At 30.5% G+C, this 19,307-nt stretch overlaps 2 protein-coding genes across 2 annotated transcripts in view; both read right to left on the bottom strand.

Moving 5' to 3' along the window:
• LOC113371439 (beta-glucuronidase) overlaps positions 1-19,307 on the bottom strand; it is a gene marked incomplete at its 3' end in the record, with an annotated part of 608,953 nt that overhangs the window by 534,678 nt on the left and 54,968 nt on the right. The window contains 1 exon segment of the mRNA XM_026612065.1: positions 14,932-15,141. Coding sequence (XP_026467850.1) covers positions 14,932-15,141 — 210 coding nt within the window.
• On the bottom strand, positions 6,920-8,411 carry LOC113369897. The gene is made up of 2 exons (XM_026610509.1): positions 8,291-8,411; positions 6,920-8,258 (listed from the first exon to the last, which is right to left on the bottom strand). Exon 2 carries the CDS (start codon positions 8,183-8,185, stop codon positions 7,739-7,741), a length of 447 nt encoding a protein of 148 aa, XP_026466294.1. The 5' UTR covers positions 8,186-8,258; positions 8,291-8,411; the 3' UTR covers positions 6,920-7,738.

Below are 19,307 nucleotides of genomic sequence, written 5' to 3'. Positions count from 1 at the left end.
CTAATTCTAGAAATTGCGAGCATTTAAAAATATTATGACTTGCGTTGCATAAGTAACATTGAAGGGATTTGACATTGCTGGTGACCAAAGAATGAGATATGTTGGTTTTCGTAACCTTCTCGCGCAAATCATAAATATAGCTTTGACCTTTTTGCACTTTATTTATGAATTGTAATAATTCTTTATAGGAAGGATATTCGCCCTGAAAATAATTTTCAAATTTTTCCTGTAAATTGGTATTTAATTTGGATAGAGCGATCTATGTTAGTAAAAAATCATACAGGTCTGGAATATTTAATTGATTTAATGCTTGTACAGCAGTATCAAATTTCTCGATAAAGTTATGCAACTGTGATGAGTTTACAGTTTTAAAAGACATTAACCGTTTGAAATAGTTAATGCCCAGATAACGTTTATTTTCGTATTTGATTATCAGTGCTTCCCATAAAATTGTATAACTATTGGCGGTAGGTAATATAGTATTGAAAATTTTCATTACTGGGCCTTCTAATGCGCCCATTAAATAATGAAATTTGGATATAATATCAATCTCGAGATTCTCGTGTATAAGTGTTTTAAATGTTTCGTAAAATAGCGGCCATTTTTTTAAATCACCCGCAAATTCGGGTATTTCAATTGTTGGTAGACGGGATTTTGAAATAAATTTAGATGGGGAATCTTCACTTTTTGTAAAAGAGAAAGTATTATTTACAGCAGAAATAGTTTTTTCAATATATTTTATCTCCGCGTATAATTGTTCCACGGATAGAAGGGCAGCATAATCCGGTACGAAACTGGGATTTTCCAACGCGTTTAATTTATTAATATCGTCGGTAAGTTTTATGAATTGATCTCGAATGTTATCTAACATTACCAGGTCCGTACAGAATTGTTGCTTGCTTGACGCATCTTCCACATCTCTGCTCAAGTCATACGTCTTCTGTATAATGGAAAAATACATTTCTCGTTTTGAAATTAGTCGTGCGACTTCAGCACTGGCAGATACACTCTTGGGCGGCATTTTTAAGATTATATAAGAAACTTGGAAATATAATAATCTTACCTCGATATCCGGTAAATGCAAATATATATATATATATATATATATATATATATATATACTTGTAAATTAGTACTTAGATTCTGAATCGGCAACTTGTAGAAACTCTCAATCTTAATTGAGATCCGGCTCGGAAGGCCAAAATGTGGTGTGGCCTTGATTCGATTAGCAGACCACACGGATGGCTGGTATTCTTGGACTGTATATGGACTGTATTTGAAACTAAAAAACGTTTTTTTCTATGATAATAACAAACTAAAAAATTACCTCACTTTGAACAATAAAAGGAAACTCAACAAAACTTCTAAACTCGACTGACTCGGAAGGAAACTCAAAACTGAACCAAAGAAGGAAAGCAGGCTGAAAGCGTACTTATGGAACTGGAAGCGAATTGAACGCGGAACTGGAAGCAAACTAGAACGAAACAGAACTCGGAATCAACTAGAACAGACTGACCACATGTCGGAAGTCTAAGGTTTTGGAAGGAAAGAGACAGGTAGTCTGGATTAGAAAAAAATAAATCGGTTGACATATTGCAACCCCGAGATGGCGACTATATTATTATTATCGACGCATGTAATAGTCAGTGGCGTCACCATAATCAAAATGAAAATGATAAAAATAAATGAGTGGAATATGTAACAAAATGTTAAAAAACTAGAAAGTTTTAAAAAAAGGTTATTGAATAAAAAACAGAATTAATTATGATTGATGACACTAACACTTTTTCACTAAAAAAAGGTTTTATCAAAAAAAAGTGATTTTATAAATTTCTTTTCAGACCAAGAAACAAATTTTGTAATTCAGAATTTCTTTAAATTATGTCTTTTTTTAGGTTGTTATGTGAGACAAAAAGTATCATTGCCTTGATGTTTTGAAACGACTATTGGCAACAAACTGATTATTGAACGAAAGGATTTTTAAGAAAACACTTGACACTTGGAATTTGCGTGTATATGTGTGCGTGTTGTTTTTATATATCAGGATGTAAATACTTAAATTACTGATCTTAAATGCTTGTCGATATTAATTATTTGTCAAAAAGTGTAAAAAATATAAAAAAGAGTGCGTGTAAGGTTCACACGCGATTGAAGTAAAACTTTTTTACTATTGTACGAGATGGCATTTAAGTTAAAAATAAATACACTATATAACAATTTTGAATAATGTTTATCAGTAATATGGTAACACTCGTGATGCACACATTTTTAATTTCAACAATTATACATATTTATATAATTATAAATTATAAATTTATAATAGCATTAAAAATATTTATAATATTTGAAAACAATAATGCAATTAAAGTCATACGACATGATCGGTTTGTCGTTGGAATTAGCATCTAGGACTTGAATCTTTATTAGAGAAATGAAGTAATTGCTGATTAATAAATTCTATAATATTCGTTCAGAAAGTGGACAGCTGTAATATAACAATCTTGAATAATTTCATTAACACTAGAAATGAATAAACTGCTTAGATGTCCATTATAAAGTATATTTGTATATAAATGATACAAACAAAGCTACACAAACTATTGTTGTGCTTGATCTCTTGTTTCGAGTAATAATCTAAATATCAATTTATTCTTCATTATTTATAAAAATATGTAACTTTGTTATACCTAATAGCCATCATAAACTTCCTCTAAACTTAAAAATGTATATGAGATATAATTCTGAGAAAGATATATCTTTGGCATGTTAGAATAAAACTGTACTGCTTTAATTTTTTTAATATCTATAAAAATGCAGAGAATTATTATGTTAAACAACGCTTAAATAAATATTGATTTTACAATTTCACTTGTCAAGTAATTATGTTTAAGTAACTTTATGGAATTAAAATTAACATACAATAATTGATTGCTTGTTTTTTTTAGTTTTTTGCTGGCGATAAAATCTCATTCTTTGAACAGCTGTATTATCTGTCTCGCCAAAAAAATAATTTCCATTTTCGTAACCTCAAAAATATATATAGTAACCACGAATAATTCAAATTACTTCAATAATCTTACGTTTCTTATACGGCGCAGATTTTTCATTTGCTTTATTATATGCACTATAATTATTTATGGGTAACGGGATAAAATATTCTTCCGATCCAGTCATTTTTTATTAACTTAAGATTTGTATTAATATTTAACCTTAAAATGTAATGACATAAAATACCAAATAATGAATATGCTCGACGCTTTCAGTGACGTACGCACGTATAAAGTCAAGCATACCTCGAATAAATATGAAGCTCATATAAAGTCACGCATACCAAGAAACCTCGCACAAATATAGCCGTATAGATTTATCATCGGGAGCGAATGACGAATCATTGGCACTCGACCCTGCCGTAACTCACTTCCGTTGCATTTATACGGATTCACATCCATGTCGCGCCTAAAGAAGTTTCACTTTAATAAGAATTATGTAACAGGTAGTGATCTGATCTAATGTTAACACTATTAGAAGCGTTCATAAGTATAAGACAACTTTCTACAAATAACCTCTAAAAGATGCAATTTTCATGATATAAATTTTTTTGAGTGAAGTTAAACGAGTGGGCGACAGAATGTTGCACCAGGGTACTTTTGAAATTTTTCGTTTATGATGGACTACACTTAATTCATGTTGCCTCATTCTTTTGTGTACTATTGTGAGGTTTGTCCAATGTATTGGAAAGAACAATCGTTGCAAGAAACAGAATATACTACGTCAGTATTGAAATTGGATGGAGTAGGAGATTTAATGTTCGTAAAAAAATTGTTGAAGGAGTATAAGTATGAACCTGATACTAGAATGTTTTCATCCACCAGAATTTTGGCGAAATAATAATATTACTCTTCAATGTGTGGTATGCTTACAGTAAATAAAATTAGTGTTTTTGATGTTGGTAGTGGAATTGGGAGAATTTATATGTGTTTCTAAAAAAGTTTATTAATGGAATAGTTTATAAAATCAAATGTTTGCTTGAAGATCATCCTGCTTATTGAAACAGGAGTTTTAATAGAGAATATTACGATTCGTGGCATGTATATTAATATATTGATCAGCGTTATATTATTACACGATACAAATCAGGCATTATTAAAAAATTTATAACTTTTCTAACAGCAACTGACTCTAACAACAACTGAATCTAATAAAGCGCAGCGGTAAAATTCAAATATTCAAACGACTACTATTGATGCTGAACGTGTTGTTGAACTTGCGGTTGATTGAAACTTATATTAATTATGTTAATTGTATTGATGGTACATCTCTTGAGTATCATTATCAAAACTATACAGAATGTCATGAAATGAATATTTGTTTCTATCAAATTCCTGGGCTCCTTGATTCCCACAAGTCTATTGAAAAATAACCATGTAAGTATTAAAACATAGTAGTGTTTGATAGTGAATTCATTAAGCAGAAAACTACAATGAATATAATGTGTTAATATTACAGCCTGCAACAGATTGTGTTAATATTACAGCCCAAGATTGACGAAGGCAACAACCATGCTCCACATTAACACAAGCATCATTTGTTAGTCTTGCTTTTGATCAATAACTACTCTGCTCAATTGGATAAAGTTTGCCAATATTGTCAGGCTATGAACTTTAGAAATATAACAGAAGGCATGTGCTGCAAGGAAGTTTCAAATGAGATGTGATTCTTATACAACGGATTTTTACAATACCCTCACATTGCACGATACCATTTAATCTTGAACTATCGTTACTCTATTTGCGACAAAAGTTTTCCATCTATGAGCTGGACCTGTTAACCAATGAAGCACAATAATCGAGTCCGTAAAACCATATACCTTTTTGATACATAAATAATGATGATTGGAAGATATGACAAAGGATAATAATTTTGCCAATAAATGCGCCGCACACAACTCTAATCTTGCTAAAGTTTGAACTTTAATTGGAGTAATTTTTGATTTTGAAATAAGAAGGTAATATTTATTAACATGGCAAGGCTTGATGTAAATCACAGCCCCATAAGCCTTTTCTGAACTATCCGCAAAACCGTAAAAAGAACAACGAATATAATTTTTGGTACCTACAAATCGAGGAATGGAAAGAATAATCAATTCTGGAAGTTGATTATAAATACTAAGCCATGTTGCAACTAACGAGGAAGGTTATGGCTCATCCCAATCCAATTTTAATAACCATAGTTCTTTCATGATCATTTTGAATTTGATGGTAACAGGCGTAATAAAACCTAAAGCATCCCAAATACGAGCAATGGTGGATAATATATGGCGTTTTGTCAAGTTTTGATGGAGAAGGTTAATATTAAATTTAAAACAATCTTGAATTGGATCCCATCTCAATCCCAATACTTTAACGGAAGTATCAAATTCAGAGATTGTTTGTGAAAAATTAATTTGTGTTTTATGGTGTGATTCAAATTGTTTATACATTAGACAATCATTCGAAGCCCACTTCGCTAGTTCAAAACGCGCGGAACGAAACAAACTCGACAATTGAACGTAAAGTTGTTTTGCGATTTCGACGGTGTCTGCACTAGTAACCACGTCGTCGATATAAATATCATTTTGAATTATATCAGTGGCTAAGGGGTAATTTTTGCTCTCATCTTTAGCTAGTTGTTTAATAGTGCGTAACGCATGAATAGGATATGACGTAATACCAAACGTGACAGTGTTTAATTCATAAATGCCGAGGGGATCTTTCGGAGAAAATATCCAAAGTATCCTTTGAAATCGTCTATCTTGATCACGAATTAATATATTTCTGTACATCTGTTTAATATTGGCCGTTAACGCAATTTTGCCAAAACGAAAGTTAAGAAGAATTGTGATAATGTTAGACTGTAGCTTTGGCCCGGAAAATAGGTTGGCATTCAGGGAAGGAAATTCAGCATTCTTTGCTGATGCATCAAATACAATTCGTAACGGTGTGGAGGAGCTGTCTTTAATCACGGCGAAATGTGGAATATAATACCCTTCATTGGCTGCGGAATCATTTACATGGCCTAAAAATGACATGTGTTTTTGTTGTAAATAATCTTGAATTACTTCTGAATATTGTTTATGGAATTCAAAAGATTTCCGAAATTTTTGTTCTAAAATACAATAACGCTTATGCGCGAGTTCATATGATTTCTGAAAATTTACATTAACGTTGTCACGAAATGGTAATGCGACCACCTAACGTCCATCGAAATTCCGTACTGTGGTGGACGTATAGAACTGTTCGCAATAATTGTTTTCCGACACAATCATGTCAGGTACATCTTCTAACTCAAAAAATATTTTCATTTGTTTAGATAAGGAATCATGTTCAATCGTGCATAGATTTGTCGAACTTGAATCAGGCGATGCAACGTTTGGAAGAGATCCCATTATTACATAACCCAATTTTGTATCCAATGCGATAGGTGAATCGACGGTTTTTATGTGATTTGACATAATAATAGCATTAAATACATCACAACCCAAGATTCCATTAACAGTTTGAGGAATGAAAAATTTATTATCCGCCAGTTGTAAAGATAAAAATTTATTAATGGAATCGAAGGGAATTTTAATGGTCGGTTGTGGTTTGACAATTTCATGAATTACATAGGCACATACAGACATTTGAAAGGAACAATCATTCGACATAATAATAAAATTTGCCATGCCCGTAATTTTTTGCGAAGAGTTACCTATAGAAATGACTTGAGCCTAGATCGGTGTTATCTCTAGTTAGCGGATTTACAGAATGACTCAGTCACATAGTTGCGATCGCTTGCGGTATCAATACTGACACGTAACGGACTAGTTTTAATACCTGTTGCCAAAACATAAACAGTTGCGGTCGGCATAAGATTTATATAATGTGATAAATCTGATCCATTTACAACGCATAAAATATTACTTGAATTGGAATCGGAAATTTTTTGCTTCGAATTTTTGGAATGAATATCTGTTGGAAATTGTTTTGTATTGTCAACACAATTATTTGAATGTAATGAAGTATGATATTTGGTATTACAATACAGACATGTTTTCTTAGAATGACACGGACTGTTACGTTTATGACTCAGGCAATTCGAACAAAGATTCAATCTCTTAATTGCCTACCATCTGTCATTGATATCTAATTCTAGAAATTGCGAGCATTTAAAAATATTATGACTTGCGTTGCATAAGTAACATTGAAGCGATTTGACATTGCTGGTGACCACAGAATGAGATATGTTGGTTTTCGTAACCTTCTCGCGCAAATCATAAATATAGCTTTGACCTTTTTGCACTTTATTTATGAATTGTAATAATTCTTTATAGGAAGGATATTCGCCCTGAAAATAATTTTCAAATTTTTCCTGTAAATTGGTATTTAATTTGGATAGAGCGATCTATGTTAGTAAAAAATCATACAGGTCTGGAATATTTAATTGATTTAATGCTTGTACAGCAGTATCAAATTTCTCGATAAAGTTATGCAACTGTGATGAGTTTACAGTTTTAAAAGACATTAACTGTTTGAAATAGTTAATGCCCAGATAACGTTTATTTTCGTATTTGATTATCAGTGCTTCCCATAAAATTGAATAATTATTGGCGGTAGGTAATATAGTATTGAAAATTTTCATTACTGGGCCTTCTAATGCGCCCATTAAATAATGAAATTTGGATATAATATCAATCTCGGGATTCTCGTGTATAAGTGTTTTAAATGTTTCGTAAAATAGCGGCCATTTTTTTTAAATCACCCGCAAATTCGGGTATTTCAATTGTTGGTAGACGGGATTTTGAAATAAATTTAGATGGGGAATCTTCACTTTTTGTAAAAGAGAAAGTATTATTTACAGCAGAAATAGTTTTTTCAATATATTTTATCTCCGCGTATAATTGTTCCACGGATAGAAGGGCAGCATAATCCGGTACGAAACTGGGATTTTCCAACGCGTTTAATTTATTAATATCGTCGGTAAGTTTTATGAATTGATCTCGAATGTTATCTAACATTACCAGGTTCGTACAGAATTGTTGCTTGCTTGACGCATCTTCCACATCTCTGCTCAAGTCATACGTCTTCTGTATAATGGAAAAATACATTTCTCGTTTTGAAATTAGTCGTGCGACTTCAGCACTGGCAGATACACTCTTGGGCGGCATTTTTAAGATTATATAAGAAACTTGGAAATATAATAATCTTACCTCGATATCCGGTAAATGCAAATATATATATATATATATATATATATATATATATATATATATACTTGTAAATTAGTACTTAGATTCTGAATCGGCAACTTGTAGAAACTCTCAATCTTAATTGAGATCCGGCTCGGGAGGCCAAAATGTGGTGTGGCCTTGATTCTATTAGCAGACCACACGGATGGCTGGTATTCTTGGACTGTATATGGACTGTATTTGAAACTAAAAAACGTTTTTTTTCTATGATAATAACAAACTAAAAAATGACCTCACTTTGAACAATAAAAGGAAACTCAACAAAACTTCTAAACTCGACTGACGAAGGAAGGAAAGCAGGCTGAAAGCGTACTTATGGAACTGGAAGCAAATTGAACGCGGAACTGGAAGCAAACTAGAACGAAACAGAACTCGGAATCAACTAGAACAGACTGACCACATGTCGGTAGTCTAAGGTTTTGGAAGGAAAGAGACAGGTAGTCTGGATTAGAAAAAAATAAATCGGTTGACATATTGCAACCCCGAGATGGCGACTATATTATTATTATCGACGCATGTAATAGTCAGTGGCGTCACCATAATCAAAATGAAAATGATAAAAATAAATGAGTGGAATATGTAACAAAATGTTAAAAAATTAGAAAGTTTTAAAAAAAAGTTATTGAATAAAAAACAGAATTAATTATGATTGATGACACTAACACTTTTTCACTAAAAAAAGGTTTTATAAAAAAAAAGTGATTTTATAAATTTCTTTTCAGACCAAGAAACAAATTTTGTAATTCAGAATTTCTTTAAATTATGTCTTTTTTTAGGTTGTTATGTGAGACAAAAAGTATCATTGCCTTGATGTTTTGAAACGACTATTGGCAACAAACTGATTATTGAACGAAAGGATTTTTAAGAAAACACTTGACACTTGGAATTTGCGTGTATATGTGTGCGTGTTGTTTTTATATATCAGGATGTAAATACTTAAATTACTGATCTTAAATGCTTGTCGATATTAATTATTTGTCAAAAAGTGTAAAAAATATAAAAAAGAGTGCGTGTAAGGTTCACACGCGATTGAAGTAAAACTTTTTTACTATTGTACGAGATGGCATTTAAGTTAAAAATAAATACACTATATAACAATTTTGAATAATGTTTATCAGTAATATGGTAACACTCGTGATGCACACATTTTTAATTTCAACAATTATACATATTTATATAATTATAAATTATAAATTTATAATAGCATTAAAAATATTTATAATATTTGAAAACAATAATGCAATTAAAGTCATACGACATGATCGGTTTGTCGTTGGAATTAGCATCTAGGACTTGAATCTTTATTAGAGAAATGAAGTAATTGCTGATTAATAAATTCTATAATATTCGTTCAGAAAGTGGACAGCTGTAATATAACAATCTTGAATAATTTCATTAACACTAGAAATGAATAAACTGCTTAGATGTCCATTATAAAGTATATTTGTATATAAATGATACAAACAAAGCTACACAAACTATTGTTGTGCTTGATCTCTTGTTTCGAGTAATAATCTAAATATCAATTTATTCTTCATTATTTATAAAAATATGTAACTTTGTTATACCTAATAGCCATCATAAACTTCCTCTAAACTTAAAAATGTATATGAGATATAATTCTGAGAAAGATATATCTTTGGCATGTTAGAATAAAACTGTACTGCTTTAATTTTTTTAATATCTATAAAAATGCAGAGAATTATTATGTTAAACAACGCTTAAATAAATATTGATTTTACAATTTCACTTGTCAAGTAATTATGTTTAAGTAACTTTATGGAATTAAAATTAACATACAATAATTGATTGCTTGTTTTTTTTAGTTTTTTGCTGGCGATAAAATCTCATTCTTTGAACAGCTGTATTATCTGTCTCGCCAAAAAAATAATTTCCATTTTCGTAACCTCAAAAATATATATAGTAACCACGAATAATTCAAATTACTTCAATAATCTTACGTTTCTTATACGGCGCAGATTTTTCATTTGCTTTATTATATGCACTATAATTATTTATGGGTAACGGGATAAAATATTCTTCCGATCCAGTCATTTTTTATTAACTTAAGATTTGTATTAATATTTAACCTTAAAATGTAATGACATAAAATACCAAATAATGAATATGCTCGACGCTTTCAGTGACGTACGCACGTATAAAGTCACGCATACCTCGAATAAATATGAAGCTCATATAAAGTCACGCATACCAAGAAACCTCGCACAAATATAGCCGTATAGATTTATCATCGGGAGCAAATGACGAATCATTGGCACTCGACCCTGCCGTAACTCACTTCCGTTGCATTTATACGGATTCACATCCATGTCGCGCCTAAAGAAGTTTCACTTTAATAAGAATCATGTAACAGGTAGTGATCTGATCTAATGTTAACACTATTAGAAGCGTTCATAAGTATAAGACAACTTTCTACAAATAACCTCTAAAAGATGCAATTTTCATGATATAAATTTTTTTGAGTGAAGTTAAACGAGTGGGCGACAGAATGTTGCACCAGGGTACTTTTGAAATTTTTCGTTTATGATGGACTACACTTAATTCATGTTGCCTCATTCTTTTGTGTACTATTGTGAGGTTTGTCCAATGTATTGGAAAGAACAATCGTTGCAAGAAACAGAATATACTACGTCAGTATTGAAATTGGATGGAGTAGGAGATTTAATGTTCGTAAAAAAATTGTTGAAGGAGTATAAGTATGAACCTGATACTAGAATGTTTTCATCCACCAGAATTTTGGCGAAATAATAATATTACTTTTCAATGTGTGGTATGCTTACAGTAAATAAAATTAGTGTTTTTGATGTTGGTAGTGGAATTGGGAGAATGTATATGTGTTTCTAAAAAAGTTTATTAATGGAATAGTTTATAAAATCAAATGTTTGCTTGAAGATCATACTGCTTATTGAAACAGGAGTTTTAATAGAGAATATTACGATTCGTGGCATGTATATTAATATATTGATCAGCGTTATATTATTACACGATACAAATCAGGCATTATTAAAAAATTTATAACTTTTCTAACAGCAACTGACTCTAACAACAACTGAATCTAATAAAGCGCAGCGGTAAAATTCAAATATTCAAACGACTATTATTGATGCTGAACGTGTTGTTGAACTTGCGGTTGATTGAAACTTATATTAATTATGTTAATTGTATTGATGGTACATCTCTTGAGTATCATTATCAAAACTATACAGAATGTCATGAAATGAATATTTGTTTCTATCAAATTCCTGGGCTCCTTGATTCCCACAAGTCTATTGAAAAATAACCATGTAAGTATTAAAACATAGTAGTGTTTGATAGTGAATTCATTAAGCAGAAAACTACAATGAATATAATGTGTTAATATTACAGCCTGCAACAGATTGTGTTAATATTACAGCCCAAGATTGACGAAGGCAACAACCATGCTCCACATTAACACAAGCATCATTTGTTAGTCTTGCTTTTGATCAATAACTACTCTGCTCAATTGGATAAAGTTTGCCAATATTGTCAGGCTATGAACTTTAGAAATATAACAGAAGGCATGTGCTGCAAGGAAGTTTCAAATGAGATGTGATTCTTATACAACGGATTTTTACAATACCCTCACATTGCACGATACATTTAAGAGGTTACAATTTCTGATACGATTGGCATACGATGGGCCAAGGCTCAGGAACAAACAATGCTCGTTTTTGGACTTGAATTAGAAAATCAATGTTTTTGCACAAGTAATTATATGTTGACCAAAGAGGATTTGCTCAAAAATATCGTGCAGCAATTAGTTTATACTAGATTTATAAAAGCATTCATTATTGAGTAATAATAATTGAATGGGAATATGTGATACAGCTATATGGAACGTTAGATGTTGAAACGTGTAATTAATTGAAATTAGAATAATGTGTTCAATACAATAAATTATTTTTATTGTATATATTTTTTATGTATTGTGATATTTAATGTTAGGATAATATTATGCAGTTAATTGTATGTTTGTATAATGGAAATTACTAATTATAAGCAAATTTGCTTAGAATATTATATATTATAATTATTTGTAATTATAACGAAAATTATTTAGAAGTATATTTTGAATAGTATTTAAATATAATATATATATATATATATATATATATATATATATATATATATATCTTCTATATATATAAAAATAAGTCGGGTTTTCCTTCCTGACGAAATAACTCTAGAACGCACGAACCGATTTCGACAATTGTGCATTCGTTGGAAAGGTTTTGGGCTCCGCAAAGTTTATAGCTAAGAAAATTAGTGGTACATGGCATCGTGCCTTAATGCAAATTGCTGGAACTTCACGCACCGTAATTAAAAATTCTAATAATGACATTAGTGAGAATTATCAGAATTATGCTTGGTCAAGTCAACGAGCAATTCTTACCGCAAAGAATAATGATGTACACGCTCTGAATTTCACCACTCAATCAAAAATTGCTGACGATTTGGTGACATACCAATGATTCCGACTGGTCTTCCGTTTGACTTCAAACGATTGCAATTTCCAGTTCGCCTTGCGTTCGCAATAACAAGTCGCAAGGCCAATCGCTTAGTGTTTGCGGGATAAATTTCAAATAGTTTATTCAGAAAATCATTGTTTTTTACATGGGCAGTTATACGTTGCCTGTTCACGAGTTGGAAAACCATCCGCTTTGTTTGTGTTAACGTCAGACCAAAAAACAAAAAATGTGGTCTACCAAAGAGCACTTCAATGAAACGGATAATTTGCGGATTCACTTTCATTTACTTAGAGAAGTTCAACTAAAAAACACTTTATTTTTGTAATCGAAATAAATTCATTACTGTTGTATAATAAAATCAATTTTTTCCTTTTCAAATATAAAACAAACAAAAAATTTCTTCATCTTTCTCACGAAACCATCTGGTGGCAAAACGGAGTTTGTCGGGTTTGCTAGTATATATATATATATATATATATATATATATATATGTGTGTGTGTGCGTGTATGTGTAATTTAAATATCGCTGGTTAAGAATTGAAAAATAAAGATACTGATAAAAAATCTTCACAATCAACTTGAATCAAATATATTTATGAGTAAAATTATCACTGGATTACTTATGATAAATTTTATAAATTTATTCTAAACTTTAATTTATCGTTTTTCTACAAAATACAATAATACAAAAGTTGATAATAAATAAAAATATATGAAAAGGAAAAAATTATATAAATATCAAACCAGAAAAAATTAATTATGTAAAATTTATTGAACACTAAAATTGTGTGAAGGAATAATATAATATAATTATAAACGAGGAATTAAAGGAGCACACATTGCCCTTCTATATTGTATGCGTTCAATAGCGGTGCATTATGAATACTGATCAAGGTTACGCAGCACGTGTGGTGAGTGAGTGGGGGCGGAGTATGAGAAACAAAAAAGGAATAAGAAACCGAGAAGGAATATAACGAACGAAAGATACTAACACTTTGAAGAATCATAAAAATTATAATGACTTTGTAACTGTCATGTAAGAGATGAGAGGAATTACGTTTGTTGACACAAGCAGTATTAAGGGAAGGAATATAAGTAACGACTCAACTATCTTTCTAAGGTCTCAATTTTTCTTCAATGTATAAGATGGTAGGATTTGATGTTAAAAGTATGGTTCAAATTAATCATATGTTCTGAAAGCATAGTTTTGAATTGATTAGGGTTTCTAGAATTATATATATGTTAATTCTTGTGAATACATTGGAAACTTTTCCCAATGTAGCAACTATTGCAATTATTGCAGTCCAACTTATAAACCGAATCAATAATCCTATCAGCGGGAGTTTTTGATATAAGATAGGAAAAAATGCAAATAAACGTGTTGTCAAAACTGAAAACTAAAAGAAAATCTTCAACGGCAAATAACTTCTTTAAAAAATAAGAAATATTACTTAAGAAAGGTAAACAAATAACTCCTTTGTATTTATCTAAAGAGGAAGAAATTGATTTTGAAAAAGAATTGTAAAGATAGGAAGAACTGTTTAAATTGTTTTGTAAAAACTCTAATCTATTTTTAATGACGATTATATTTGGAACCAGTAAGTGAGGACGGCGAAGTCTAACCTTTAATTCACAAGTATTAAAAGAATTAAAATAATTTAAAGTGTGAGATACATAATCCTTATCTAAACACAAAAGGATGTCATCAACATATCTGTACAGGGGCGTAGCGTGCATTGGCGGGGCCTCGTATCAAAAATTTTTTGGGGGGCCCCTAAAGCAGGACAGAATTTTCTCATTTTGTTTCAAATTCAATCTACACATTAAATCATTTATAGCTTATAGTTTTTGAAAAAGTTTCTGCTTATACGAACAATAATGATCTGACTGCTGTTCCGGTATCATAGAAGTATTTAACTTCCCGAAAGAGTAAGCACGTTTAAACACGTAGGCTTTACTCAAAAATATGTTGTGTGTAAATCTATTTCATTTGTTTAGAATATAGAATGGTATGCACAGTATGTAGTTTATTAGTTAATGTCGTTAAAATCAATTAAAACAAACTGTAAGCAAAATTTATTTTTCCTAATAAATTTTTTTTTAATTTTGTGAAAAATTCCTAATCTATGAATCCAAAAAGTTTCGATAACTTACTACTTTTGCCGCATAGTGTACGCTACCAAATCTGAGCCATATTCTGGAGCCAACAATAAAATGCCCGTCCTTCGTAATAGAGTCATTCCATCTCGCTGGCACAATAAATGTTCTATCATACCATACCAATCCAAGATGGTCTCGAATATTTTTGTCCATGGTGATGTCATTGTAACTTGAAGGCACGGGCATGTCTATGACAGGCCCAGTCTACAATAAAAAAATATGATAAGTAATGACATGTTAAAATTAATTAACTCTTCGCAGAGCTTGTTTTTGCTAGAAAATTTGATTTACTAATTTTGTTTTTGTCAAAGAATCATATAAGACTGAAGTGTTATTTGATGAAAGTGAATAAAAACTATTATGGTTTAATTATGCTCGACGATCGTCCTAGCTGTTTATTCATAATTATCAGAAAAGTGCAACATATACTAGTTGTTATTCCATTGATGAAAATCGTTATAGTTATGAGCCGAAAATCTAAAATGAAAATTCTAGCATATCTTAACGTTTTGAACGTTTCTGAACATTTTGACATACCTCTGAATAAATAAATGTGTGTGTATGTTTTGTGTCTCTGCATTTTTTCGTCCAAGTTTTCGGGCGCACGGATCAACTGATTTGAATGGTTCAAAACACATTCGATTACTATTGATAGTGATATGTGCTGATTAGTTTTTGGCAAATGCAGGTCCAGCGAAAATCGAGTTTTTGAGAGAACGGAGCATCCGATTTGAATGATCCAAAAAAACATTCAATTCGTAATGAAGGGTAGAAGTGGTGATTTTGGCAAAGGCAGGTCAGGCAAGATAAGTGTGCAAATAATGGCTGTTTTAGCAAAAACTAAGCATCCAATTTGAATGATTAAGAAAAATATTACTTGTTCTGACAAAATGATTGCTTTTTGAAAAACAATATATATTTTAATTTTTTTTTTCCAAAAAAAATTTTTTTTTGTATACCATATAATACAGATTTTAATTTTAATTCTGACTAAAGTTTTGAAGATCACTTATATACTCCGAATAAATAATTATAACTTTGTAATTCATTTTATAATTTATAATTCATTTTATATAAATATTAGACAATGTTACAATATTCATCATAATCCATTTTATACATTTAATATTCTTCGAATATTTTATTATAGTTCGAAAAGTTCCAGCAATTTGTCTTAAGGCACGGTGCCGTTAACCACTGGTTAACTTCCCGAAGGAGAAATTTATTTTTCCATAAAAAATCCGATTCGCTAATTTTATGTTTTCTCGACGTTTCAAGCCATTCTGAATCGAATGAGACCGAATTTGGAAAAAGTATGTGTGCGTGTGTGTGAACAGATTTTTTGCCGTGAATCGACGTTTTCTCAAAAACGGCTCTCAAAAAAAATCGTAAATTTTTATGATTTTTTTTTGACAGCAGATACCATAGATTATAGATCATCAAAGATTAGATTAGAAATTCATCAAAGTTTACAAACATTAGTAACGTGTTTTGAGCATTTGTCAATACTATACCTTTGATCGACATTTTCTCAAAAACGCCTGAACCGATTTCAGAAATTTGTAAACCATTTGATGTATCTCGATCAGGATTATCGTATCACAGTTTTGTGCGACGATCGCCGAGCCGTTTCTTTGTAATTTGAAAAGTATTAAACTTATTTAAGCTAATACTGCCGAATCTTTTTTAAAAAATCAAAAACAGTTCGAAATGTATTAGTTGGGAATGATACTCGTTAGTTTTAGATGAAAATCTACAGAGCCGTTTTCTTATAATTAACTGTTGAAAAAAAGATTTTAAGACGATTTTTATGGAACCTTTTTGGCGATATTTACTATGGTCTTATTGATTAGTTTTCGGCATAGGCAGGCCTAGCCGTTGTTCATTCGCAATACAAAAAAATACACCTTAAAAATACCTATTTTTAAGGTGTGAGCTAATATGACTCACAGAATAGTTTAAGAGTATTTTCCAAGAATGATTCATCGACAAACATAATTTTGTAATTTAATTGCAAAATTGCATTATTGCAATCAAAAATTATATATAATACGGAATTTTCAAAATTATATAAAAATAGAAAAATTTATAGTGATTGTCAGTCAGTCAGATATGAGTTAGGTTCATTAAAAAATGGACGCAAAAAGAGCGACCGATCTCTACTAAAGCTCGATGACCATTTACGTAGTACGTACCAAATAAGCTGGATAAATTTGGCATCCAATTTTGTAAGAATACATTTTCTTGTACCGTACTTGGGAAAGGATAAAATCAGATTACCAATAATTTTCTTGAACAAACTTGTAGGATCTAAGGCATATTTAGGCTTTGGACGTAAAATTACCATAATTTATCACCAATTACTGTGTGAAAATTTGAGCCAGTAATCATAAAAACAAAAGATTGTCATGTCAAATCGACTTTTCAAAATGACACAGTTTAATCCGGGTTTTTACTTTTGTAAAGAATTTGTTTTTAATTAATAAATTTCGAATTTTATTGAAAACCTTACTTGCAAAGAGAACTACATTAGCTGGCACAAAACGTGAAAATCGGAAAAAAAATCGCCCAGATTGCGACCGCCAAAAAATATACAATGATAAAGTTCTCTTCACATTCATATTAATAAAGTAAATTTTCTTAAAAAATGCTACCAAGTATATAATGACAAATGCTGCTAAAGTATAAAACATAAAAATATACCAAATAAACATGTTTCATAAACAGTAACTTTTTATAATAGCACTATGTATGGCTATAAGATATTTGGGATAGCCACTTTAGGGTATTTGACCAAATGGTAAAACATTACATAAATTTTATTACAATAAATAATTCCTGTTCACACTTTTTTGAATGAGATTTGTCTAAGCTTGCTAGATTATTAAATATTATAAATCACATGACAAAATACTGCCTTTCCATTGGTTCGAACAAACAAATACAACTCCAAAAATAGCGCACGTTTTGACTTTTCGATCGCGACATTTTGCTGACAACCGGCATGCTTTCTAGCAGATCAAAAAAAAAAACAAAACAAGCCTCATAGTTCATTCTCTACCGCTCTATGTATAGTTAATTAAAATAATATTGAATTTACACAAATATATATTGCAGAATTGTTGAACGGCAGAAACAATTGCAGTATATAAACATTGAAATGAATAATCAATTGATATAATAGCCGTAGCATGCTGGCTCCCCACGCCATTGATACTTGATTCAAACCTCCACGTTGGCATAAAATTCAAACATAAAAAAATATTGAAACACACAAAAATAAAAAAAAAATAAAAATTAAGAAATAAGTAAAAGAAAAGGAGTTGAGTAGAATTAGCGGCTGGAAGATAGAAAAACACTAATATTGGGAGATAGATAAAATGAAGAAATCAGTTAAAAAAAATGTGTAGTAAATAAATGTAGAGGAAGATTGTGAGTAACGAAATAACGTTCTGTTTTATATACTTCCCAAATAATAAATTATATATACGGAATTTAGTAACATTATTTAATTTAAACAGTAAAATTCTAGTTGCGGGAGATTTTAATTCAAGACATGATAATATGTAAAGTATTTGTATATAGTATGTAAATAAAAACATTACAATTGTCAAACATATCAATAATACCGAACAAACAAAGGTATCGGTTCAACGACTTACAGATAACATACAAGTATACCAATTAAGTAAACTCTGCCTGAAACTGAACTTTGTATACGTTTCAAATAATGAAGACAAAGCGAATATCATTGCTGACGTCTTCGAAAAAATTCATAAACAGAATGATGGACTGGAAAAATCTGAATTTGCAGATTATGTCAAGGCTTAAATAAACTCAATATATTAAAACCCTCAAGATTATCTCATAATTAAGTATACTACTCCAAAAGAAATAAAAATATTATTCAACGCAGAAAAACAGAAGCGCTCCAGGCACGGATGGTGTACCAAATATTGCATTAAAAATCTAGGCAAGAAAACTATACTATTAATAACCAAAATAGTAAATAGTATATTATAACTTAACTATTTTCCATCCATATGGAAAACTTCTAATATAATACCTGTATAGAAATATGTAAATTAATAGAAAGATATTTCTATGCTTTGTAAAAATGTATTAAAATATATCATTATCAAAACTATATAAAATGTCATGGCATAAATATTTGTTTCTCACAAATTCCAGGGATCCATGATTCCCACATATACTCCCTGCTCAGTGTTGACCTCACACTAGTTCAAATATGCACGTCAACACTCTATACTTATTTGGTAGGAAGGCATATTGTAGCAGAGTTGTGAATTTGAAATATTTCAGCACATGAAATCTTGCACAAATCCATGAAGGTATGAAAACATTCGTAA

This window comes from Ctenocephalides felis, unplaced genomic scaffold, assembly GCF_003426905.1.
Source record: "Ctenocephalides felis isolate EL2017-DRISC unplaced genomic scaffold, ASM342690v1 CF-g0.4_SCAFFOLD_01492, whole genome shotgun sequence".
Taxonomy (NCBI): domain Eukaryota; kingdom Metazoa; phylum Arthropoda; class Insecta; order Siphonaptera; family Pulicidae; genus Ctenocephalides; species Ctenocephalides felis.
Note: the sequence above shows the minus strand (reverse complement) of the source record. Positions and strands in the feature narration are given on the sequence as shown.

Bases quoted from the DNA above. Each gene is read 5' to 3' on its own strand.
- LOC113369897 (XM_026610509.1), bottom strand. From the start codon at position 8,185: ATGCCGCCCAAGAGTGTATCTGCCAGTGCTGAAGTCGCACGACTAATT.